Source organism: Ammospiza caudacuta, chromosome 32 (genome assembly GCF_027887145.1).
Source record: "Ammospiza caudacuta isolate bAmmCau1 chromosome 32, bAmmCau1.pri, whole genome shotgun sequence".
Classification (NCBI taxonomy): Eukaryota; Metazoa; Chordata; class Aves; order Passeriformes; family Passerellidae; genus Ammospiza; species Ammospiza caudacuta.
The window spans coordinates 3,751,897-3,778,403 of record NC_080624.1 but is presented as its reverse complement, the minus strand read 5'-3'; the positions used below and the strand labels follow the sequence as shown (position 1 = coordinate 3,778,403).

At 63.6% G+C, this 26,507-nt stretch overlaps 1 protein-coding gene across 1 annotated transcript in view; it reads right to left on the bottom strand.

Moving 5' to 3' along the window:
• Positions 1–1,303: 1,303 nt before the first annotated feature.
• The window catches only part of HCFC1 (host cell factor C1), a 39,100-nt gene continuing 13,896 nt past the window's right edge, over positions 1,304–26,507 (bottom strand). Inside the window, 22 exon segments of the mRNA XM_058822316.1 lie at positions 1,304–1,401; positions 1,934–1,997; positions 2,962–3,262; positions 4,969–5,154; positions 5,958–5,984; positions 5,986–6,093; positions 7,473–7,594; positions 8,606–8,789; positions 8,882–9,003; positions 10,734–11,181; positions 11,846–12,030; positions 12,119–13,919; positions 14,545–14,750; positions 15,808–15,946; positions 17,577–17,719; positions 19,722–19,944; positions 20,884–20,988; positions 21,845–22,075; positions 23,379–23,576; positions 24,118–24,278; positions 25,021–25,295; positions 25,342–25,525. Of these exon segments, the coding sequence (XP_058678299.1) occupies positions 1,362–1,401; positions 1,934–1,997; positions 2,962–3,262; positions 4,969–5,154; positions 5,958–5,984; positions 5,986–6,093; positions 7,473–7,594; positions 8,606–8,789; positions 8,882–9,003; positions 10,734–11,181; positions 11,846–12,030; positions 12,119–13,919; positions 14,545–14,750; positions 15,808–15,946; positions 17,577–17,719; positions 19,722–19,944; positions 20,884–20,988; positions 21,845–22,075; positions 23,379–23,576; positions 24,118–24,278; positions 25,021–25,295; positions 25,342–25,525 (5,453 nt within the window). The 3' untranslated portion in view covers positions 1,304–1,361.

The window sequence follows — 26,507 nt, the reverse complement described above, 5'->3', positions numbered from 1 at the left end:
CTCGCGACACGGCCACGCCCCCTTCCTGACCACGCCCCTTTCCGCCACTTAACCACGCCCACTGCCAGATGACCACGCCCCTTAAGCGTTAGGACTCCCCAGACCAAAAATTGGGGGGGTTCAAAGGGGTCGGAGACCACCGAGATACCCCCAGGACCCCCAAAGTGACCCCCAGACTCAAAACTTTCCCCCCAGACCCAAAAATTGGGGAGTTCAAAAAGGGCTTGAGACCCCCAAAATCCTTTCAGGACCCCCAAAGTTACCCCCAGGCCCAAAATTTCCCCCCCAGACCCAAAATTGGGGGCTTCAAAGGGCTGGAGACCCCCAGAGTAACCCCAGGACCCCTGAAGTGGCCCCCAGACCCAAAATTTTCCCCCAGACCCAAAACTGGGGGGGTCCAGAGCAGCCAAAACCCCCCAAGACCCTCCTGGACCCCCAAATTTCCCCTCCCAGACACAAAATTGGGGGATTCAAAGGGGCTAGAGACCCCCTAAAGCCCCCCAGAACCCCCAAAGTGACCCCACACCCATAATTTCCTCCCCCAGACCCGAAATTTCCCCTCCCACACCCAAAATTCAGGGGTTTCAAAGGGCTGGAGACCCCCAGAGTGACCCCCAGACCCAAAACTGAGGGGTCCAGAACGGCCAGAACCCCCCTCAAGACCCTCTTGGACCCCCAAATTTCGCCCCCAGACCCCCAATTCCCCCCAGTCCCCCCAAACTGGGGGTACCCAACCCCCCAAACCCCAAAACCCCCAATTTCATTAAACTTTTACTCCAAAAAAATGTCTTTTTTTAATTTTCAAAATAGCACAAAAACGACGGACACAACACTCGGGGTGGGGGAGGGGGGGAAGGGGAGGGGGCTCTGGGGGGGGGGGGGGGCGGTTTTTTTTAATTTTCCCCTCCCCCCCCCCCACTATGATACACAGGGGGTCCCCCCCTCCCCCTCCCCCCACCCCCGGCCGGGGGGGGCGGGGTCTGTACAGGGTGGGGGAGGGGTCCCGGGGGGGGGGGGGGGGGAGGGGGATTTTTGTTTTTTTTTTTTTTTTTTTTTTTTTGGGGGGGGGGGGGGGGAGGGAGGGGGGAGGGGCAGCGTTGTACAAAACTTTTTCATTCCAGCAACTGCAACAGGTAAAAAAAAAAGCCCCCCCCCGACCCCCCCCCTTCCCCCACAAGGTGAGGGGACCCCCCAAAATTTCCCACCCGCCCCCCCCCCCCCAAAAAAAAAAAAAAAAAAAAACCCCGGGGACTTTTTGGGGGGTGTTAAAATGGGGAGGGGTCCCCGGGTTTTTTTTTTTTTTTTTTTTGTTGGTTTTTGTGGTTTTTTTTTTTTTGGGGGGGGGGGGTCCCGGGGGTCCTTCACTGCCCTTCGGCCTTGGGCTTCTTTGGAGCGGATTTCCTGAGGGGAGGGGGGGAAATTGGGGAGGGGTTTGATGGAGACCCCTCCTCAAAATAACTCAAAAAAATCCCAAATAATGACCAGACCCCCCAGTGCAGCCCCCCAGGACCCCCAAAACTCCTTCACAGCCACACAGACCCCCCCCCCAAACCGACCCACAGACCCCTCCAGGACCCCCAAAAAGCCCCCAGACCCCAAATTCTCTCCCAAACACTCCCCAGACCCTCAAAACAACCCCCAAACCCTCAAAAGAGCCCCCAGACCCCAAATTCCCCCTCCAAACAACCCTCAGACCCTTCTGAGACCCCCAAAAAGCCCCCAGACCCCTCCAGGACCCCCAAACTGACCCACAGACCCCTCCAGGACCCCCCAAACACCCTCAAAACAACCTCCAGCCCCCCCAGAAAACAGCCAGACCTGTCCAGGACCCCCAAAAAGCCCCCAGACTCCCAGATTCCCCCCTCAAAACAACCCCCAGACCCCTCAGGGACCCCCAACGATCCCCCCAGACCCCTCAGGGACCCCCACTCACAGGTCGGGGGACGCCAGGGGCCGTTTGCTGCCCGGTTTCCCGGCGGCTCCGTCCTTGCTCGACTCTGGGGGGGACATCAGGGGGTGAGGGGGGGACCCCCCAGGTGTGTGCAGCCCCCAGACTCAATTAGGAGCCCCCAGACTCACATCGCAGCCCTGGGTGGCCAGGTTGTAACCATTGTCATTGTGGACGGGTGACGGGGGGGACAATCCACTCCCACAAGGATCCCCAGGTGTGTGCAGCCCCCAGACCCACCTGGCAGCCCCCAGACTCATTTCAGAGCCCCCAGACCCACCTTGCAGGCTGGGTGGCCAGGTTGTAACCATTGTCACTTCAGGTGGGTGACAAGGGGACGATCCCATTCCCACAGAGCCTCCAAGGTGTGGGGCGACCCCACAGGTGTGTGCAGCCCCCAGACTCATTTCAGAGCCCCCAGACCCACCCAGCAGCCACCGCACCTGGGTGGCGGGGCCGTAGCCCTTGTCCTTGACAGGGTGGGGGACAGTGCCATGCCCACCTATCCAGCCCCACAGGGACCCCCAGGGGTGGGGCAGCCCCCAGACCCATTTCAGACTCACAGCAGAGCCCCCAGACCCACCTTGCAGCCACCGCACCTGCGTGGCGAGCCCGTAGCCCTTGTCACTGCAGGGGGACAGTCCTGCTCCCACAGCTTCCCCCAGGTGTGTGCAGCCCCCAGACTCATTTCAGAGCCCCCAGACCCAGCTGGCAGCCCCCAGACCCACCTTGCAGCCACCGCACCCGGGGTGGCGGGGCCGTAGCCCCTTGTCCTTGGCAGGGTGGGTGACAGCGCCACGCCCACCTGCCCACTCCCACAGGGACCCCCAGGGATGTGCAGCCCCCAGACTCATTTCAGAGCCCCCAGACCCACCTTGCAGCCACCGCACCTGGGCGGCAGGGCCGTAGCCCCTTGTCCCTGGCGGAGTGGGTGACAAGGGTACAATCCACTCCCACAAGGACCCCCCAGGTGTGTGCAGCCCCCAGACTCATTTCAGAGCCCCCAGACCCACCTTGCAGCCACCGCACCTGGGTGGCGGGGCCGTAGCCCTTGTCGTTGCGGGCGGCGATGCGGAAGATGATGGCCGGCTTGGTGGTGTGGTCGATGTGGGCGCTGGCCAGGCTGGAGGCCGGCACCAGGCACGAGGGGCTGGGCCCGCAGTAGACCCTCATGAAGGCCAGCTGGGCGCCCCCCCCGCGCGCCTCGGGGCCCCCCCCGGGCCCCCCCTGGATGGCCAGGTACACCGAGTACTCGGCGATGCGCCCCGACGTCACCGACGGCGGCTCCCACGTCAGGTGCGCCCCGTCGGGGCTCTGGGGACGCAGAGGGGACAACGGGTCAGGTGTGGGGGACACGGGGACATGGGGGGACAACGGGTCAGGTGTGAGGGACATGAGGACAAGGGGGACACAGGGGCATGGGGGGACAAGGGGACACAGAGGGGACACGGGTCAGGTGTGGGGGGCACAGGGACATGGGGGGACAGGGGGACATGGGGGGACACCGGGTCAGGTGTGGGGGACATGGGGGAACAGGGGGACATGGACACAGGGGACACTGAGGTGACACGGGGTTAGGGGGGACACAGGGACATGGTGGGGGTCAGGGGGACATGGGGGACACAGGGTCAGGTGTGCGGGACATGGGGGGGACAAAGGGGACACAGAGGGGGACACTGGGTCAGGTGTGGGGGACATGGGGGGGACAGCGGACCAGGGAGGTCGAGGGGACATGGTGGGGACAGAGGGGACACGGGTGTCAGGAGGGACACAGGGGACATGGGGTCAGGGAGGATACAAGGGACACTGGGTCAGGGGGGCACTGGGGACAAAGGGGACATGGGGGGGTCAGGGAGGACAGGGGACATGGGGGGGACAGAGGGGACATGGCGGGGACAGAGGGGACACGGGGTCGGGGGGCATGGGGGGACATGAGGGCATTGGGGGGACAGGGGACATGAGGGGGACAGAGGGGCATGGGGGACATGAGGGGGTCAGGGGGGCATGGGGGGACAGAGGGGACATGGGGGACATGGAGGGGTCAGGGGGGACAGGGGTTATGGGGACAGAGGGACATGGGGGACACGGGGACAGAGGAGTCAGGAGGGTATGGGGGACATGAGGAGGTGAGGTGGGACAGGGGACATGGGGGGGGGACAAAGGGACATGAGGGGGACACGGGTCAGGGAACACGAGGGGGAGAAAGGGGACATGGTGGGGACACGGGACACAGGGTCAGGGTTATGGTAGGGACAGAGTGACTTGGGGGGACACAGAGTTGGGGGATATGGGGGCTACAAGGGGCTATGGGAGGTGGGGGACATGGGGGGACACAAGAGGGCCCCCACAGTGGGTCTGGGGGTCCCCATGGTGGGTCTGGGGTCACCTTGCTGATCCTGACGGTGCAGGGCGCCCCGGGGAAACTGAGCAGGGATGGGGTTGGGTTGGGGTTGATGTTATGGGCTCCCCCATGGGTTGGGGTCCCTGTTATGGGTCTGGGGTCTTTGCCATGGGTCAGGCCGTGGGTCTGGGGTCACCTTGCTGATTTTGATGGCACAGGGCGCCCCAGGGAAGCCGGGCAGGGATGGGGTCGGGTCAGGTCGGGTTGGGGTTGATGTTATGAGCTCCCCATGGGCAGGGGTCTCTGTTATGGGTCTGGGGTCCCTGTTTTGGGTCTGGGGTCTCTGCCAGGGTCACCTTGCTGATTTTGATGGCGCAGGGTGCCCAGGGGAAGCCGGGCAGGGATAGGGTCAGGTTGAATCGGGTTGGGTTGGGGTTGATGTTATGGGCTCCCCCATGGGTCTGGGGGTCCCTATAATGGGTCTGGGGTCCCTGCCATGGGTCAGGCCGTGGGTCTGGGTCACCTTGCTGATTTTGATGGTGCAGGGCGCCCCGGGGAAGCTGGGCAGGGATGGGGTCAGGTTGGGGTTGGGTTGATGTTACGAGTTCCCCCATAGGTTGGGGTCTCTGTTATGGGTCTGGGGTCTCTGTTATGGGTCTGGGGTCCCTGCCAGGGTCACCTTGCTGATCTTGATGGCGCAGGGCGCCCCGGGGAAGCCGGGCAGGCAGGTTTTGAAGGCCGACAGCTCCGAGAAGGGCCCGCGGCCGCAGGCGTTGAGCCCGGCCACGCGGAACTTGTACGCCGTGCCCGGCTGCAGCTCCTGGCGGCGCAGCTGCGAGTGGTCCGGGACCCCCGAGGCGTCATCCTGAGGGGACAGGGGGACACCGTGGGGACATGGGGACAGGAACCCCCCCAGAGCCAGGGGCACGGACAGAGAAACCCCCCCAGACACGAGGGGACACGAGGAACCCCAAGCCCCCGTCCTGTGGGGACACAGGACCCAGGGGTGTCCCCCGGTGCCACGGAGCTGTCCTAGGGCTGTCCCTATGGGTGTCTCCAATGCCATGAGCCTGTCCCAGAGCTGTCCCTGGCTGTCCCCATGGTTGTCCCTGTGTCCCCCATGTCTGTCCCCATGTCTGTCCCCGAGCTGGGGTCACTCATATTGGCCGGGGGCGCGTCATCGGGGGGCAGGAAGTAGTGGGTGACCATCATGGTGGTGCCCTTGATGACGCCGCCACGTCTGTCCCCAGGGCTGTCCCTGGCTGTCCCCACGTCTGTCCCCGTGTCCCCACGTCTGTCCCTGAGCTGTCCCCGTGTCCCCACGTCTGTCCCACGTCACTCACATCGGCCGGGGGTGCAGGAAGTAGTGGGTGGACCATCATGGTGGTGCCCTTGATGACGCCCCCACGTCTGTCCCCATGTCTGTCTCTGTGTCCCCAGGGCTGTCCCTGGCTGTCCCCACGTCTGTCCTGAGCTGTCCCCGTGTCCCCACGTCTGTCCCCATGTCACTCACATCGGCTGGGGGTGCAGGAAGTAGTGGGTGACCATCATGGTGGTGCCCTTGATGACGCCCCCACGTCTGTCCCCGTGTCTGTCCCCGTGCCCCCAGGGCCATCCCCGTGTCTGTCCCCGTGTCCCCACGTCTGTCCCATGCCCGGGGTCACTCACGTCGGCCGGGGGCGCGTCATCGGGGGGGCAGGAAGTAGTGGGTGACCATCATGGTGGTGCCCTTGATGACGCCCACGTCGAACCACTGGTTCTCCTTCTTGGGCAGCGCCTTGGGCGGCGCCCCCGGCTCCGGCTTCTGGCAGGGACAGGGTTTGGGGAGTGTTAGGGGGAAATTGGGGATTTTATAGGGGGAAATTGGGGATTTTATGGGGGGAAATTGGGGAGTTTATAGGGGGAAATTGGGGATTTTATGGGGGGTAATTGGGGATTTTATAGGGGGAAATTGGGGATTTTATAAGGGGAAATTGGGGATTTTATGGGGGGAAATTGGGGATTTTATAAGGGGAAATTGGGGATTTTATGGGGGGAAATTGGGATTTTATGGGGGGTAATTGGGGATTTTATAGGGGGAAATTGGGGATTTTATAAGGGGAAATTGGGGATTTTATGGGGGGAAATCGGGGATTTTATATGGGGAAATTGGGGATTTTATGGGGGGAAATTGGGGATTTTATGGGGGGTAATTGGGGATTTTATAGGGGGAAATTGGGGGATTTTATAAGGGGAAATTGGGGATTTTATGGGGGTAATTGGGGATTTTATAGGGGGAAATTGGGGATTTTATAAGGGGAAATTGGGGATTTTATAAGGGGAAATTGGGGATTTTATAGGGGAAATTGTGGATTTTATAAGGGGAAATTGGGGATTTTATGGGGGGGTAATTGGGGATTTTATAGGGGGAAATTGGGGATTTTATAGGGGGAAATTGGGGATTTTATAAGGGGAAATTGGGGATTTTATGGGGGGTAATTGGGGATTTTATAGGGGGAAATTGGGGATTTTATAAGGGGAAATTGGGGATTTTATAAGGGGAAATTGGGGATTTTATAGGGGGAAATTGTGGATTTTATAAGGGGAAATTGGGGATTTTATGGGGGGGTAATTGGGGATTTTATAGGGGGAAATTGGGGATTTTATGGGGGGGAAATCGGGGGAAAATTTGGGGGGTAAATTGGAAGAATTTTGAGGGAGATTTTAGGGGAATTTCTGGTTGGATTTAGGGGGGATCTATGAGGATTTTTGGGGAATTTTTGTGTGGGTTTGTGAGGATTCTGGGGGGGAGAGATTTTTGGGTGGGTTTGTGATGATTTTGGGGGTAATTTCTGGGTGGGTTTGTGAGGATTCTGGGGGGGATTTTTGGGTGGGTTTGTGAGGATTCTGGGGGATTTTTGTGTGGATTTGTGAGGAGTTTTGGGTGGGTTTGTGAGGATTTTGGGGGTGATTTCTGGGTGGGTTTGTGATGATTTTGGGATGGGTTTTTGGGTGGGTTTGTGAGGATTTTGGGGTGATTTTCGGGTGGGTTTGTGAGGATTTTGGGGGGGATTTCTGGGTGGGTTTGTGAGGATTTTGGGGGGGGATTTTTGAGTGGGTTTGTGAGGATTTTGGGGGTGATTTTCGGGTGGGTTTGTGATGATTCTGGGGGTGATTTCGAGGTGAATTTCCCCCCTCACTCACCACGGGGGTGCTCTCGATGCCGTTGGCCACCTCGGCCAGGGCGGCGGCCGCCTGCAGCTTGGCGGGGCTGGGGGCAACCGTGGGGCCTGGGGGGGCCACGAAGGCGCTCGAGGGGGCCAGGCCTGGGGGGGGGGGGGGGGGCCACAAAAAAATTGGGGAGGGGGGCTTAAAAATATCCCCCTGGTAATTCCCCAACCACTCCAATATCAGCAGTGGGGGCTCAAACCAACCCTAAGGGTGCCCCTCAAAGGGGTCCCGAAACCCCCCAGGAATCCCAAATCCCCCACCCATGCCATAAATATCCCCCCAAAAGACCCCTCCCCAAAACCGGTGCCCTCTCCCCACCCCCACTGCCATGGGTGCCCCCCCTCAGGGGGTCCCAAGCCCCCCCAGGAATCCCAAGTTCTCCCATGGGACCCCCCACCCCATAAACACCTCCAAAAGGACCCCCTCCCCAAATGGGTGCCCCCCCCCGGGGGCCTCAGACCCCTCCCCACCCCATAAACGTCTCCCAAAAGGACCCCTGTCCCAAAAATGGGTGCCCCCTGGGGGTCTCAAACCCCTCCAAGGGACCCCCCCCCCCCCCCCCATAAACACACCCAAAAGGACCCCCCCCCAAAATGGGTGCCCCCCCAGGGATGCCAGACCCCTCCTCACCCCATAAACACCCCCAAAGGACCCCATTTCCCCCCCCCCATTGCCGTGGGCAGGGGTCCCACACCCCCAAAGGACCCCATTTCCCCCCCACCATTGCTGTGGGCGGGGGTCCCACACCCCCAAAGGACCCCATTTTCCCCCCCCCCCATTGCCGTGGGCGGGGGTCCCACCCCCCAAAGGTCCCCATTTCCCCCCCCATTGCCATGGGCGGGGGTCCCACACCTTAAAGGACCCCTCTCCCCCCCACCATTGCCGTGGGCGGGGGTCCCACAACCCCCAAAGGTCCCCATTTCCCCCCCCCCATTGCCGTGGGCGGGGGTCCCACACCCCCAAAGGTCCCCATTTCCCCCCCCCCCCCATTGCCGTGGGCGGGGGTCCCACACCCCCAAAGGACCCCCAAAGGACCCCATTTCCTCCCCCCCCCACTGCCGTGGGCGGGGGTCCCGCACCCCCCAGCCCCCCCCCAGGTGTCTCACCGTCGCCGGGGGGGGGCAGCAGGGCGGCGGGGGTGCCCCCCCCCGGGCACCGTGCCCAGCTCCCCCAGGCCGTTGGCGTCGCCCGCGGGGTCGTTGAGGCTGTCGGCGGGGGCCAAGGCCTCGGTGGGCAAATGGGGAGGGGGCGCGGCCGCCTGGGGGGGGGCGGCGGGGGCGGGAGGGGGCGGGGCGGGGGCGGGGGGCGCGGGGGGGGCCGCGGGGGGGGTCCCGGCCTCGGCCAGGTGCTGCTGGTGCTGCACCAGCGCCGCCAGGTCCTGCTGGGTCAGCACCAGGGGGCAGCGCCCCCCCCGCGCCCCCCGCGGCCTCCGAGACCCCCAGGGCGCCCCCCAGCTCCGAGGGGCCCCCCCCGGGCTCGCCGGGCTCCAGCGGCTCCGATGTGCCTGCGGGGAGGGGACAGACAGTGGGGACAGGTCAGAGGTGGGGACATGGCATTGGGGTCATCCTAAAGCTCATCCATGGGGTCACTGGGGTCAGCCAAAATCCATCCCAAGGGGTCAGCCCAAAATCCACACCGTGGGGTCACTGGGGGTCATCCCAAAATTCATCCCTTGGGGTCATTGGGGTCAGCCAAAATCCATCCCGAGGGGTCAGCCCAAAATCCATCCCAAGGGGTCAGCCCAAAATCCACCCCATGGGGTCACTGGGGTCAGCCAAAATCCATCCCAAGGGGTCATTGGGGTCAGCCCAAAATCTATCCCAAGGGATCAGCCCAAAATCCATCCCAAGGGGTCACTGGGGTCATCCTAAAGCTCATCCCATGGGGTCACTGGGGTCAGCCAAAATCCATCCCGAGGGGTCACTGGGGTCAGCCAAAATCCATCCCAAGGGGTCATTGGGGTCATCCAAAATTCATCCCATGGGGTCATTTGGGTCAGCCAAAATCCATCCCAAGGGGTCAGCCCAAAATCCACCCCGTGGGGTCACTGGGGTCATCCCAAAATTCATCCCTTGGGGTCATTGGGGTCAGCCCAAAATCCACCCCGTGGGGTCACTGGGGTCATCCTAAAATTCAGCCCCTCCACCATAGGGTCAGCCCAAATTCCATCCCCTGGGGTCATTGGGGTGATTGCAAAATGCACCCCATGGAGTCATTGGGGTCAGCCAAAATCCATCCCATGGGGTCACCCCAAAATCCACCCCATGGGGTCACTGGGATCATCCCAAAATTCATCCAATGGGGTCATTGAGGTCATCCCAAAATCCACACTGTGTGGTCATTTGGGTCATCTCAAAATCCACCCCATGAGGTCACTGGGGTCACCCCAAAATCCACCCTGTGGGGCCATCCTAAAATGGATCCTATGGGGCAATCGTGGTCATGGGGTCACCATGGCCCTCAGTGTGCGACCCCCATAACCATGGGACCAAGACCCCAGTGACCACCCCCAAACCCCGCCAGGACCCCCAAATGCCCCCAGGACCTCCCCAGACTGACCCACGACCCCCTGCTCTGTGGCCTGGATGGCCAGAGCCTGGGCCTGGGGTCACCACCACGGCCATGGGACCACTCCATTGCCCCCAGGACCCCCCAAACTCCCCCAGAACCCCCTAAATCCCACCCAAAACCCCTCCAAGACCTCTCCAAACTGACCCAAGACAGCCTGCTGAGCCACCTGCAGCACGGCCTGGATGGTCAGCGCCTGGGGTCACCACCATGGAACCAAGACCCCTCAAACCCCCTCAGGACCCCCCCTAAATGGCCCCAGGACCCCCTAAACCCCCCAGGACCCCCCAAAACCCCCAAATCTCCCCCAAACTGACCCATGACGGCCTGCTGAGCCACCTGCAGCACGGCCTGGATGGCCAGGGCCTGGGCCTGGGGTCACCACCATGGAACCAAGACCCCTCAAACCCCCTCAGGACCCCCCCTAAATGGCCCCAGGACCCCCTAAACCCCCCAGGACCCCCCAAAACCCCCCCAGGACCCCCCCAAAACCCCCAAATCTCCCCCAAACTGACCCATGACGGCCTGCTGAGCCACCTGCAGCACGGCCTGGATGGCCAGAGCCTGGGGTCACCACCATGGAACCAAGACCCCTCAAACCCCCTCAGGACCCCCCCTAAATGCCCCGAGGACCCCCCAAAACCCCCAAATCTCCCCCAGACTGACCCATGACGGCCTGCTGCGCCGCCTGCAGCACGGCCTGGATGGCCAGGGCCTGGGCCTGCGCCTCCTCGCTGGCCGCAGCCGCCGCCGCCGCCTCGGCCGCCGCGGTGACCGCCAGCTCCTCGGGGGTCAGCCCGGGGGGTCCCCCCGCGCCCCCCGCCTCGGCCAGCAGCTCGGGGGGCAGCGCCAGCCCCTCGGCCGGGCCCCCCTCGGCCGCGCTCGGGGGCAGCACCACCACGGCCAGCGGCTCCGGGGAGCCCCCGGGCTCTGACCCGGCCTGGGCGGGGGGCGCGGCCTCGGGCCCGGGGGGCGACGGGGACGTGGCCGAGGCTGAGGAGGGGTCCTGGGATGGGTGGGGGTCTCCAGGAGGGCTGGGCGTGGTGGTGGTGGTGGTGGTGCTTGGGGGGGTCTCGGGGGGTGCCGGGGGGGATTCGGTCAGCGACGAGATGGTCTGGGGGGGATAAAGGGGAGAGGAAATGGGGTTTGAGGGGGGAGAGGTGAAGAGAGACCCCACCCCACCACCCCGAAATGGGAACTTGGGGGCATCCAGAGGCACCAGGAGGTCCCGGGTGGCAGTGCCAGGGTGCTTAGGGCACCCCCTGGTGTCACCAGAGCCCCTCCCAGTGTCCCCAGACCCCATCCAAGTGTCCCCAGATCTCCCCACAGTGTCCCTAAAGCTCCCACAACGTCCCCAAATCCCCTTTTAATGTCCCCAACACTGCCCCCCGCATCCCCAAAACCTTCCCAAGCACAATCCCAAACAGCCTCAGTGTCCCCAAACCTCCTCCCAGTGTCCCCAACCCCCCCACAATGTCCCTAAATCCCCTTTTAATGTCCTCAAACCCCCTCTCAATATCCCCAAACCACTTCCCAGTGTCCCCAACCCCCCCCCAGTGTCCCCACAATGTCCCAAAATCCCCTTTTAATGTCCTCAACCCCCTCCCCAATGTCCCCAAACCCCCTCTCAGTGTCCCCAAACCCCTTCCCAATATCCCCAAACCCCCTTTAATGTCCCCAACTCCCTCCCCAGTGTCCCCACCCCCCTCCCCAGTGTCCCCAACCCCCTCCCCAATGTCCCCAACCCCCTCCCCAGTGTCCCCAAGGCCGCTGCTCACCGGCACGGCCGGCCCCGGCGCTGGCGTGGACTGAGTGACCGTGGTGACCGCCCGGGGCTGGGGGGTCCCGGTGCCGCCGCTGGGGCCGGGGCTGGGGGTCCCGGGGGGGGGCACGGGGGGACCCCCGGCCTCGCTGGGGGGGGTCTCCCCCTCCCCCTGCCCGTTGGCAGCCGGCGGGGGGGGCTCTGTGGGGACAACGGGGAGGGGTCAGCGAGGCGACCACCCCAAAGCAAGGACGATTTGGGGACGATCTGGGGACAATTCAGGGGTCACCTTGGCTGGCGCCCATGCTGGCGGTGACCGTGGTGGCCGTGGCCGTTGTCCCCGTCTCGTGGGTCTCGCAGGGGGGGTTGGAGCAGGCGCGGGGGGGGCTGGTGGCAGCGGTGGTGGCACAGGGCGGGGGCGGTGTCACCCCCTCGGTGGTGGCCGCGCTGGTGGCACCGCTCTGGTGGCTCTGGCAGGGCGAGGAGCCCGCTCTGGTGGTGGCCGTGCTGGTGGTCCCGCTCTCGGGGGTCTCGCAGGGGGGGCTGGCACAAGGCGGGGACCCCCCCGTGCTGGAGGTGGTGGCCGTGGTGGCAGCGCTGGTGGCCGTGGTGGTGTCACCTGGCCGGGAGCCCGCGGTGGCCGTGGTGGCCGTGTTGGTGGTCCCGGTCTCGTGGGTTTCACAGGGAGGGTTGGAGCAGAGCTGTGACGATGTCATTGTCACCGTGTTGGTCGTCCCCGTCTCGTGGGTCTCGCAGGGGGGGTTGGAGCAGGGGGGGACACCTCGAGGCGGTGGCACCGCTGCTGTCCCCGACTCGGGCGGGGGGCGCGAGGTGGCCGTGGTGGTGGTGGCCGTGCTGGTCGTCCCCGTCTCGTGGGTCTCGCACGGGGGGTTGGAGCAGAACCGCGTCCCCGTCGTTGTCACCGTGTTGGCTGTCCCCGTCTCGTGGGTTTCACAGGGAGGATTAGAGCAGGGTGGCCTCGGTGCTGTCGTTGTCACCGTGTTGGTTGTCCCCGTCTCGTGGGTTTCACAGGGAGGGTTGGAGCACAGCCGTGTCCCTGTCACTGTCACCGTGTTGGTTGTCCCCGTCTCGTGGGTCTCACAAGGAGGGTTGGAGCAGAGCCGTGACCCTGTCACTGTCACCGTGTTGGTTGTCCCCGTCTCATGGGTCTCACAGGGGGGGTTGGAGCAGAGCTGTGACCCTGTCACTGTCACCGTGTTGGTTGTCCCCGTTTCATGGGTCTCACAAGGAGGGTTGGAGCACAGCCGTGTCCCTGTCACCGTCACCGTGTTGGTTGTCCCTGTCTCGTGGGTCTCACAAGGAGGGTTGGAGCACAGCCGTGTCCCTGTCACTGTCACCGTGTTGGTTGTCCCCGTCTCGTGGGTCTCGCAGGGGGGGTTGGCACACAGCCGTGTCCCCGCGGGGCTCTCACAGCTCGCCGTGGTGGCCGCAGTGACCGTTGCCACCTCAGGCTGTCCCCAGGGCGTTTGGCACGGGGCTGCCTCCTGCGTTTGGCACGAGGTGACACCGCTGCCACCACCACCGCCACCACCACCATTGCCACCACCTTCGGGGGGACACAACCGCGCCGTCATCGTCGTCCCCGTGGCCACCGTCTGCTGCGTGGGGCAGGGCGGCCCCCCCGGTGTCCCCAAGCGCGCTGTCCCCACCGTCCCCGCCGCCGTGGGGGTGTTGGTGGTCCCGGTCTCGTGGGTCTCGCAGGGGGGGTTGGAGCAGGCCCGGGGTGGCGCTGCCACCACCGCTGTCCCCCCGCCCGCGTCCTCGCAGAGCTGCAGCTGCAGCTGTCCCCCTGTCCCCGTGCCCACGTTGGCCACCAGGCTGGTGGTGGCCGTGTTGGTTGTCCCCGTCTCGTGGGTCTCGCAGGGCGGGTTGGAGCACACCAGGGTGACGGTGCCCGGGGTGGCCTCGGCCGGGGGGGGCTCGGCCAGGCTGCCGCCCCCCGAGGTGGCCGCGGGGGGACCTTCGGCCGTCGGGGACGCCAGGATGGACACGGGGAGGTCGTGGACGGGCTGGGCCTCGACGCCGCTGGGCGTGGTGATGAGCGTCACCTGCGTGGGCTGGGACACCGGCTGTGTCCCCACGGGGGGTCAGGGCAGGTGGCACTGAGCACAGACACTGCCCCCCCCCAGTGTCAAATCCCTGTGACCCTCCCTTGGTGTCACCACAAATTCCCCAGAGTCCCCAGTGTCCCCGGTACTCCCTATGCCCCCTGTGTCCCCTCAGCTGCACGGTAATGGTCAGTGTCCCCAATGTCCCCAGTCCTCCTGTCCTCAATGTCCCCTCATCCACATGGTGATGGTGGGTGTCCCCAGTGTCCCCCCTGTCCCCAGTGTCCCCTCACCAGCACGGTAATGGTCAGTGCCCCAATGTCCCTGCTGTCCCCTCTGTCCCCAGTGTCCCCTCACCTGCATGGTGATGGTCAGTGTCCCCAGCCCCAGTGTGCCCCCTGTCCCCAGTGTGCCTGGTGTCCCCAATGTCCCCAGTGTGCCTGGTGTCCCCAATGTACCCAGTGTCCCCTCACCCGCATGGTGATAGTCAGTATCCCCAGTGTCCCCAATGTCCCCAGTGTCCCCTCACCTGCATGGTGATGGTCGGTGTCCCCAGGCCCCCCTGTCCCCAATGTCCCCAGTGTCCCCTCACCTGCATGGTGATGGTCAGTGTCCCCAGGCCCCCCTGTCCCCAATGTCCCCTCACCTGCATGGTGATGGTCGGTGTCCCCAGGCCGCCCCCGGCCGCGGTGGCCGTGATGGCCGCAGGGTTCAGCACCTGGCTGGACAGGGTGGCGATTGTCCCCAGCGTGGTGATGGGGGTGGCCAGCGAGGCCGTGGCGCTGTGGCCACCTGCCCCTCCGGCCAGGCTGGTGGACACTGTCCCTGTCACCGTCCCCAGCGTGGTCACACCTGCGGGGGACACGAGGGCAGTGAGTGGCCGTTCAGGAAAGTGACCCCAAAGTGACCCCGTGGTGCCACAGTGACCCCATGGTGACCCTCGCCGTGATTTGGGGACCCTTCCCCATGACAGTGACCACCCCCACCAGTGGTGTCCTTGATCACAAGTGACCACCTCAGTGACCCCTGGATGGCCCCAATGGTGACCAATGGTGTCCTTGACCACCAGAGAGGTCACCCCAGTGACCCAGAGGTGACCCGTAGATGACCCAATGACCCCAGAGTGACCGCACTCACCGGTGGTGCCCATGACCACCAGGGTGGTCACCCCAGTAACCCAGAGATGACCCTTGACCACAAGTGACCTGCCCTTGTCACCACCCCAGTGACCCAGAGCAGACTCTTGACCATCGGGGTGGTGCCCACAGTGACACAGAGGTGACCCAATGACGCCCAGAGTGACCCCCACTCACTGCTGGTGCCCGTGACCACCAGAATGGTCATCTCCAGTGACCCAGAGATGATCCTTGACCACAAGTGACCACCCCAGTGACCCAGAGGTGACCCAATGATCCCCCCAATGACCAGTGGTGCCCTTGACCACCAGGGTGGTCACCCCAGTGATCCAGAGGTGACTCTTGACCACCAGAATGGTCACCCCAGTGACTCAAGAGATGACCCCTGACCACAAGTGACCTCCCTAGTGACCACCCCACTGACCCCAGAGTGAGCGCACTCACCAGTGGTGCCCTTGACCACCAGAGTGACCACTCCAATGACCCAGAGGTGACCCTTGACCACAAGTGACCACCCCTAGTGACCACCCCAGTGACCCAGAGATGACCCAATGACCCCCAGAGTAATCCCACTCACCAGTGGCACCCTTGACCACCAGAATGGTCACCCCAGAGACCCAAAGGTGACCCACTGACCCCAGAGTGGCCCCGCTCACTGGTGGCGCCCCACCACCAGAGTGACCACCCCACTGACCCACAGATGACCCATGACCACAGATGACCACCCCAGTGACCCAGAGGTGACCCCTAGATGACCCACTGACCGCACTCACCGGTGGTGCCCTTGACCACCAGCGTGGTCACCGTGGGCTTGACGGCCGAGACGGTGACGGGGGTGACCAGCCGGACGCCCCCCATGGGCACCGTCCTCAGGATGGTCCCCGGCTGGCCCGGGGCTCCCTTCAGCACCACCTGGGGACACGGGGACAATGGGGACACCGCTGTCACCTGGGGGCCCTCGGGGCTGGGACCCCTCGGGGACAGCCTGACGGTGTCACCAAACCCCCCTCGACATCAGTGTCCTCAAACCCCCCTTGACACGGTCATCGATGTCCCCAATCCCTTATTTGATTCCAGTGTCCCCATTGTCACCAACCTCCCCCCTGTCACTGTCATCAATGTCCCCAAACCCTGAGGTGACCCCATTGGTGTCCCCAATGTCACCAAACTCCCCTCGACACTGTCATCAATGTCCCCAAACCCTGAGGTGACCCCATTGGTGTCCCCAATGTCACCAAACCCCCCTCGACACTGTCATCAATGTCCCAAACTCTGAGGTGTCCCCACCAGTGTCCCCAAACCCCCCTTGCCACTGTCATCCATGTCCCCAACCCCTCAGGTAACCCCACCCCAGTGTCCCCAATGTCCCCAAACCCTTGTCTGACCCCACCCCAGTGTCCTCAGTGCCACCAAACCCTTGTCTGACCCCACCCTAGTGTCCCCAGCGTCCCCAAACCCCCTCCCCACTGTCATCAATGTCCCCAATCCCTCAGCTGACCCCACCTCGGTGTCCCCAACCCCTCCCCATGTGACCCCTCCCTGTCACCTCCTGTCCCCTCCATTGTCCTTGACCTCCCCCAATCTCAAGTGTCCCCAGGGGCATCCCCAGGTGACCCAAGGGGACGTTCACGTGTCCCCTAGGGGGGTTCAGGTGTCCCCAGATGTCCCTGGGTGTCCCCAGATGTTCCCAGGGTGGTTCAGGTGCCCCCAGGTGCCCTTTCAGGTGTCCCCAGATGCCCATTCAGGTGCCCCCAGGTGTCCACAGATGCCCGTTCACGTGTCCCCAGGTGTCCCCGGATGCCCATTCAGGTGTCCCCAGGTGCCTGTTCAGGTGTTCCCAGGTGTCCCCAGGTGCCCGTTCAGGTGTTCCCCCAGGTGCCCCCAGGGTGGTTCAGCTGTGGCCAGGTGCCCGTTCAGGTATCCCCAGGTGCCCCCAGGGTGGTTCAGGTGTCCCCAGGTGCCCTCAGATGTCCCTGGGTGTTCCCAGGGGGTGATTCAGGTGTCCCCAGATGTCCCCAGATGCCCGTTCAGGTGTCCCCAGGGTGGTTCACGTGTCCCCAGGTGTCCCCGGATGCCCATTCAGGTGTCCCCAGGTGCCCGTTCAGGTGTTCCCAGGTGTCCCCAGGTGCCCATTCAGGTGTCCCCCCAGGTGCCCCCAGGGTGGGTTCAGGTGTCCCCAGGTGCCTGTTCAGGTGTCCCCAGAGTGGTTCAGGTGCCCATTCAGGTGTCCCCAGGTGCCTGTTCAGGTGTCCCCAGAGTGGTTCAGGTGCCCATTCAGGTGTCCCCAGGTGCCCATTCAGGTGTCCCCCCAGGTGCCCCCAGGGTGGTTCAGGTGTCCCCAGGTGCCCATTCAGGTGTCCCCAGAGTGGTTCAGCTGTCCCCAGGTGTCCCCAGGTGCCCGTTCAGGTGCCCCTAGATGTTCCCAGATGCCCGTTCAGGTATCCCCAGGTGCCCCCAGGGTGGTTCAGGTGTCCCCAGGTGCCCATTCAGGTGTCCCCAGAGTGGTTCGGGTGTCCCCAGGTGTCCCCAGGTGCGGCCTCACCTGTGTCACGCCCTGCTGGCCGTGCCCCCCGCCCAGCTTGGGCACGGCCGTGATGATCTTGGCGGGGGTGCCGGTGCCCGAGGTCATCACCTTGGTGGTGATGATGGTGATGGGCGACTTGATCCCGGGGCTGCTGGTGACACCTGGGGACACCGGGGGGTCAGCGGGGTCGCGGGGGGGTCAGCGGGGTCATGGGGGGGTCACAGGGGGACATGGAGGGGGTCACAGGGGGACAGGGACATGAGGGAGACACAGAGGGGGTCAGGAGGGTGACAAGGACACAGAGGGGAGGGACATAGGGGGACAGGGACATGGGGTCACGGGGACAAAGGGACATGGTGGGACAGGGACAGGGGGTCAGGAGGGTTTCAGGGACACAGGGTGACAGGGTGGGGACACAGAGGGGGTCAGGAGGGTGACAAGGACACAGGGTGACAGGGTGGGGACAGGGAGGGGGGGGTCACAGAGGAACAGGGACATGGTGGGGACACAGAGGGGGTCAGGAGAGTGACAAGGACATGGGGGACACAGAGGGTAATGGAGGGGGACACAGGGGTGACATGGGGGACAGGGACATAGCGGGGACACAGAGGGGGTCAGGAGGGTGACAGGGACACAGGGTGACAGGGTGGGGACGGGGGGGGTCACAGGGGGACAGGGACACAGGGGGGTTACAGGGGGACAGGGTGGGGACATGGAGGGGGTCAGGAGGGTGACAAGGACACAGAAGGGAGGGACATAGGGGGACAGGGACATGGGGTCACAGGGGGACAAAGGGACATGGTGGGACAGGGACAGGGTGGGGACACACAGGGGGTCAGGAGGGTGACAAGGACACGGGGTGACAGGGTGGGGACACAGAGGGGGTCAGGAGGGTGACAAGGACACGGGGTGACAGGGTGGGGACACAGAGGGGGTCAGGAGGGTGACAAGGACATGGGGGACACAGAGGGTAATGGAGGGGGACACAGGGGTGACATGGGGGACAGGGTGACAGGGTGGGGACACAGAGGGGGTCAGGAGGGTGACAGGGACACCGGGGGACACAGAGGGTAATGGGGGGGGACGCAGGGGTGACATGGGGGACAGGGACATAGCGGGGACACAGAGGGGGTCAGGAGGGTGACAGGGACACAGGGTGACAGGGTGGGGACACAGAGGGGGTCAGGAGGGTGACAAGGACACAGAAGGGATACAGGGGGACAGGGACACATGGGGGTTACAGGGGGACAGGGTGGGGACATGGAGGGGGTCAGGAGGGTGACAAGGACACAGGGGGACACAGGGGGGACATGGGGGAGACACAGAGGGGGCACAGAGGGGGTCAGAAGGGTGACAAGGACACAGGGGGACATGGGGGGTCACCCCCTGTCACTCCCTGGTGGCCCTTGACTGGGTGGTGATGGGGAATTGAGGGGATGGGGGAGTTTGGGGGTCTCAGGGAATGTTCAGTGGTCTCAGGTTAATTTGAGGAGGGGTCTCACTCACCGGTGGCCCCCGACTGGGTGATGATGGCCGACATGGGGATGGTTTTGGTGGGGTCAGGGATGGTTCAGGGGTCTCAGGGATGGTTTGGGGGTCTCAGGGCAGGGTCAGGGATGGTTTGGGGGTCTCAGGACAGGGTCAGTTAATTTGGGGAGGGGTCTCACTCACCGGTGGCCCCCGACTGGGTGATGATGGCCGACATGGGGATGGTTTTGGTGGGGTCAGTGATGGTTCAGGGGTCTCAGGGAGGTCAGGGATGGTTTGGGGGTCTCAGGGATGGTTCAGGGGTCTCAAGACGGGCTCAGTTAATTTGGGGAGGAGTCTCACTCACCGGTAGCCCCCGACTGGGTGATGATGGCCGACATGGGGATGGTTTTGATGATGGTGGGAGGTCCCGGGGTGGGGTCTCAGAGGGGTTTGGGGGTCTCACAGTGGCTCAGGGGTCTCAGGGCAGGGTCAGGGATGGTTTGGGGGTCTCAGGACGGGCTCAGTTAATTTGGGGAGGGGTCTCACTCACCGGTAGCCCCCGACTGGGTGATGATGGCCAACATGGGGATGGTTTTGGTGGGGTCAGTGATGGTTCAGGGGTCTCAGGGAGGTCAGGGATGGTTTGGGGGTCTCAGGACAGGCTCAGTTAATTTGGGGAGGGGTCTCACTCACCGGTAGCCCCCGACTGGGTGATGATGGCCGACATGGGGATGGTTTTGATGATGGTGGTGGTGCCGGGCTTGGTGGTGCTGGGGGACACGCTGCTGATGCCCAGGATGGTGGGGGGCTTGGCCGCCCCCGCCCCCGCCTGCGTGCTGGTCAGGATGGTGGTGGGCTTCCCCTCCCCCGACGTCACCAGCTTCAGGATGGTCCCCGCGGGCAGGGGGCCCTTGGTCTGGGGAGGGGGACAGCGAGGGGAGTGGTCATTCGGGGAGGGGTCACTTAGTGGGATGGTCACTTGGGGAGTGGTCACTCGGGGAGTGGTCACTTGGGGAGTGGTCACTCGGGGAGTGGTCACTTGGGGAGGGGGTCATCTGGGGAGTGGTCACTTGGGAGGGGGTCACTCAGGGAGTGGTCAGTCAGGGGAGTGGTCACTTGAGAAGTGGTCAGTTGGGAGGGGGTCACTCAGTGGGATGGTTACTTGGGTAGTGGTCACTTGGGTAGTGGTCACTCAGGGAGTGGTCACTTGAGAAGTGGTCAGTTGGGAGGCAGTCATTCAGGGGAGTGGTCATTCAGGGGAGTGGTCATTCAGGGGAGTGGTCATTCAGGGTGGGGGGGGTCACTCAGTGGGATGGTCACTTGGGGAGTGGTCACTTGAGGGGGAGTGGTAATTTGTGGAGTGGTCATTCAGGGAGTGGTCACTCAGGGTGAATGGTCCTTCTGGGGAGTGGGCAGTCAGGGGGGGTGGTCATTTGTGGAGTGGTCACTTGGGGAGTGGTCATTCAAGGGAGCAGTCAGTCAGAGGAGTGGTCAGTGAGAGGAGTGGTCACTCGGGGGGGGGAACTCAAGGGAGCAGTGGTCAGCGGTCAGTGGTCAGTGGGGGGAAGTGGTCAGTGAATTTTGGGCAGGGCCTCAGGGCCTTGAGGGGTCTCAGTGATTTTGGGGGATTTTTGGGTAATTTTGGGGGATTCTGGGGTGTCACCTGTATGATCTGGGTCACGGGGCCGCTCGAGGCCTGCCCGGTGACAGCCGAGGGGGGGTCTCAGGGACTCAGGTGACTCTCAGTGATTTGGGGAGGGGTCTCACAGCTTTGGGGGGTCTCAGTGATTTGCTGAGGGGTCTCAGGGCTTTGGGGGTAATTTTGGGCATAATTTGGATGATTTTGGGGTGTCACCTGTATGATCTGGGTGACGGGGCCGCTCGAGGCCTGCCCGGTGACAGCCGAGCTCTGCACAGGTTTCGTCTGCACCACCGACATCACCTTGCCCAGGTTGGAGATCTGGGGGGGCCCAGGGGGGGTCAGAGACCACCCCCAAATCTGTGTCCCCCCCCATCCCTGTCCCCAGACCCCCCAAATATCTGTCCCTGCTCTCCCAGCATCCTCTCTGTCCCCAATCTGGGGTCCCCACACCCCCAGAGCCCCCCAAATCTGTGTCCCCACCCTCCCAATGTCCTCCCTCCCTTTGTCCCCAAATCCAGGGGTCCGTGACCCCAAACCCCCTAAATCCAGGTCCTCACCCCCCCCACTGTCCCCCTGTCCCCAAACCCATGTCCCCTGTCCCCAAATCCACGTCCCCACACTCCCAATGTCTCCAAACCCGTGTCCCCATCCAGTGTCCCCAAACCTGTGTCCCCCACCAACGTCTCCCCCAATATCCCCAAATCCGTGTCCCCACACTCCCAATGTCCCCAGACCCATGTCCTCCCTCCCCAATGTCCCCTCTGTCCCCAAACCCATGTCCCCACCGCTGTCCTTGTCCCCAAATCCCTGTCCCCAACAACGTCCCCCACAATGTCCCCACACTCCCAATGTCCCCAAACCCGCATCCCCACCCTCCCAATGTCCCCAAACCCATGTCCTCCCCAATGTCCCCCCTGTCCCCAAACCCACGTCCCCCACATTCCCAATGTCCCCAAACCCGTGTCCCCATCCAGTGTCCCCCATCAATGTCCCCCCCAATATCCCCAAACCCTTGTCCCCACACTCCCAATATCCCCAGACCCGTGTCCCACCCCCACAACGTCCCCAAACCCGTGTCCCCCCACCAATGTCCCCAAATCCATGTCCCAGCCCCTAAATATCCCCAGACCCGTGTCCCCCCCTCCAAAATGTCCCCAAACCCATGTCCCCTCACCAGGGCGCTGCCCCCCGGCACGGAGATGGGGCTCTTGACCAGCGTGATGGTCTTGGTGACCCCTCCGACCACGGTGGTGACCACCTGGGCCTGCTGGGCCACCGTCACCGTCCCCGACTTGTGCACGGTGATGATGGGCCGGGTGGCCGCGTTGGTGGCCGCGGGTGACGCCCCCGCCGTGCCCACCTGGGCCGCCGCCGTCTTCAGCATGCGCGTGGCGGGGTTGCTCACCTGGGGGGACACGTGGGGACATTGAGGGGACGGCGTTGGGGACACGATGGGGACATGGTCGGACATTGTGGGCACATTGTGGGGACATTGAGAAGACAGTGTGGGGACATGGTAGGGGCACAGAGGGGTCACGTGGGGACGTTATGGGGAGATTGAGGGGACACCGTGGAGACAGCATGGGGACATTGTGGGGAGATTGAGGTGACATGGTGGGGACAGTGTGGGGACATGGGGGGGGAAGATTGTCGGACATTGTGGGGAGATTGAGGGGACAGTGTTGGGGACACGACGGGGACGTTGTCGGACATTGTGGGGAGTTTGAGGGGACAGCATGGGGACAGTGTGGGGAGATTGAGGGGACAGTGAGGACACAGTGGGGGACATGGTGGGGACACAGTGGGGGACATGGTGAGAACACTGAGGGGACAGGGTGGGAACACAGTGGGGACATGGTGGGGAGATTGAAAGGACACAGGGAACAGCGTGGGGACATTATGGGGAGATTGACGGGACACGGTGGGGACATTGAGGTGACAATGTGGGGACATTGTGGGACATTGTGGGCACATTGTGGGGACATTGAGAAGACAGTGTGGGGACATGGTAGGGGCACAGAGGGGTCACGTGGGGACGTTATGGGGAGATTGAGGGGACACCGTGGAGACAGCATGGGGACATTGTGGGGAGATTGAGGTGACATGGTGGGGACAGTGTGGGGACATGGGGGGGGAAGATTGTCGGACATTGTGGGGAGATTGAGGGGACAGTGTTGGGGACACGACGGGGACGTTGTGGGGAGTTTGAGGGGACATTGTGGGGACAGCATGGGGACAGTGTGGGGAGATTGAGGGGACAGTGGGGACACAGTGGGGGACATGGTGGGAACACTGAGGGGACAGGGTGGGGACACAGTGGGGAGATTGAAAGGACACAGGGAACAGCGTGGGGACATTATGGGGAGATTGACGGGACACGGTGGGGACATTGAGGCGACAATGTGGGGACATTGTGGGGAGATTGAGGGGACATGGTGGGCACATTGTGGGAACACCATGGGGACAGTGTGGGGATGCGATGAGGACATGGTGGGGATGTTGTGGGGACAGCGTGGGGACACCCACAAGACTTCTGGTGACACCACAGGGTCACCCTGAGTCGCCCAGTGTTACTCCAGTGACCTCATCAAACTCTCCAGTGCCACCACAGGGTCACCCTGAGTCACCCAGTGCCACCCAAGCCCTGGTGACACCACGATGACAACGACAACCCCCAGTGCCACCCCAGCCCCCGCAGTGTCCCCTACCATGACAGGTGACGAGGCCACCTTGACGGTGGCGGGCAGGGTGGTGGCCCCGGGGGTCACGGCCACCGTCTTGACGATGGTGGCCCCGGCGGGGACGCTGAGCACAGTGGGCGCCGAGGCCGGGGGGATCTTCTGGGTGGCCGCGGCCGCTGCGGCCAGGGCGGCCATGCCGCTCATCTGGGGGCTGCTACCGATCACCTGTGAGGGGACACACCTGAGCACACCTCGGGACACACCTGGGGACACACCTGAGCACACCTGGGGACAGCTGGGGACAGCTAGGGGTACACTTGGGGACAGCTGGGGACAGCTAGGGGTACACTTGGGGACAGCTGGGGACACCTATAGGGACCTGAGCACACCTGGGGACAGCTGGGGACAGCTAGGGGTACACTTGGGGACAGCTGAGTACACCCGGGAACTGCTAGGGGGACACCTGAGCACACCTTGGGGGGCACCTACTTACAACTGGGGTACACCTGGGACAGCAAAGTCACACCCAGGTATCACCTGTGTCACGTCTGTGTCACCCACGTACCCCCTGGAGCTCACCTATGTCACACCTGTGTCCCCAGGTACCTCCTGTGTCACACCTGTATCACCCATGTACCTCCTGTGTCACACCTGTGTCTCCAATATCCCCCCAGGGATCCCTCCCTCTGTCCCCAAACACTCCCAGGTCCCCAGCCCATGTCCCCCCGCCATCCCCCCAGGTGTGCCCAGGTGTGCCCGCTCTCACCGTGCCCTGGGGGCTCTGGGTGGGCACCACCATCCTGACGCCGGCGGGCAGCGATGTCACCGTCACCGGGGCCTTGCCGGGCCCGGCCGAGCGCACCGTCACCAACGGGGGCCCCGCGGTGGCCGCAGGGGGACCGGTCACCTTCAGCACCGCCGGGACACCTGGGAGGGGACGGGGGGGTCAGGGTGGGGACAGGGACACACAGGGACATCCTCGTGTCCCCTGTCACCCTCAGCAATGCCAGGACATCTGGGAGGGGACAGGGACACCCAGGGACATCCCCGTGTCCCCTGTCATATTCAGCACCCTCCTGTCCCTCTCAGTGTCCTCCCCCATCCCAATGTCCCCCCCATGTCTCCAATGTCGCCATTTCCCCCTCCAATGTCCCCCCCATGTCCCCAGTGTCCTCATCTCTGCCGCACCATATCCCCCTCAAATGTCCCCAATGCCCTACCATGTCCCCAGTGTCCCTATTTCCCCCCTCAACGTCCCCATCTCTGCCTCCCCCACATCCCCATCTCCCCCACCATGTCCCCAATGTCCCCATTCCCCCCTCATGTCCCCCATTCCCTACCATGTCCCCATCTCCTCCCCATGTGCCCCACGTCCCCATGTCCCGCATGAATGTCCCCATTCCCTGCCCCACAATGGCCCCATTCCCCCCTACGATGTCCCCAATGTCCCCATCTCCCCCTCACACTGTCCCTAATGCCCCTCCTAATGTGTCCATTCCCCGCCCCACAATGTCCCCGTGCCCCCCACCAATGTCCCCAAGGCCCTCATCTCCCCGATCAATGTCCGCAATGTCCCCCCAACGTCCCCATTCCCCCCCACAATCTCCCCACACCCCCAACTCCCCCCAACGACCCCATCTTTCCCCCCAACGTCCCCAGTGTCACTCACCAGGTGCCCTCCCCGCCGTGGCCGCTCCGCTCGCTGCCGCCGCCGCCGCCGTTGCCCCCCCGGCCGCGGGCAGCACCTGCAGGGTGGCCCCGGGCGGCGCCGCCACCGCCCCCGCTGTCCCCGCCGCGGCCGCCGCCACCCCCGCCGGCGGTGCCAGCGCCGCCCGTCCCCGCCGTCGTCCCCGCCGTCCCCACGGCGGCCGCGGCGGCGGTGACGCCGGGCGGGTTGGGGGGCGCGGCGGGCGGGGGCAGCAGGGTGAGCCCCACGCCCCCCAGCTGGGGCAGGGCGGGGGGCGCGGGCGGCGGCGCGGGCGCGGCGGGCGCGGGGCTCTTGGGGGGGTTGGCGGGCACCGAGGGCACGGGCGGGGGCGCGGGCGCGGCGGGCAGCTCGTACTTCTGCAGCTGCAGCAGGTACGAGTCGGCCGTGGGCACCGCGCCCCAGCTCACCTCCAGCGACGTGGTGTTGGCGCGCACCAGCTGCACGCGGCCCGGCGCCGGCGGGCGCTCTGCGGGGAGAGGGGACACCTGGGTACACCTGGGGTACACCAGTACCCCTCATATCATACCTGGGTACACCTGTACCATGCATATCACACCTGGGCATACACCCGGGGTGCACCTGGGTACACGTGGGGTACACGTGGGGTACACCTGTACCACTCATATCACACCTGGGGCACACCAGTACCCCTCATATCATACCTGGGTACACCTGTACCATGCATATCACACCTGGGCATACACCTGGGGTGCACCTGGGTACACCTGGGGTACACCTGTACCACTCATATCACACCTGGGGCACACCAGTACCCCTCATATCATACCTGGGTACACCTGTACCATGCATATCATACCTGGGCATACACCTGGGGTGCACCTGGGTACACTGGGGTACACCTGGGGTACACCTGTACCACTCATATCATACCTGGGTACACCTGGGAATACCTGGGGCACAGGTGAGTACACCTGTACCACTCATATCACACCTGGGGTACACCTGTACCACTCATATCACACCTGGGTACAAGTGGGGTACGCCTGGGGTACACCTGGGTATGCCTATGGTACACCTGTACCCCTCATATCATACCTGTGTACACCTGGTGTACAGGTGGGGTATGCCTGGATACACCTGTACCACTCATATCACACCTGGGCACACCTCAGCACACCTGGGTATACCTGGGGTACAGGTGAGTACACCTGTACCACTCAAATCACACCTGGGGTACACCTGGAGTACATCTAGGTAGTGGGTATGCCTAGGGTACACCTGGGTACAGGTGGGTACACCTCGGTATGCCTGGGTACACCTGGGTACACCTGTACCACTCATATCACACCTGGGGTACAGGTGGATACCTCTGGGTACAGGTAGATTATACCTATATAACATCTGGTACACCTGGAGCACACCGGGGTGACTCCTGTACCACTCACATCACACCTGGGTTACACCTGAGTTACACTTCCATTACTCAC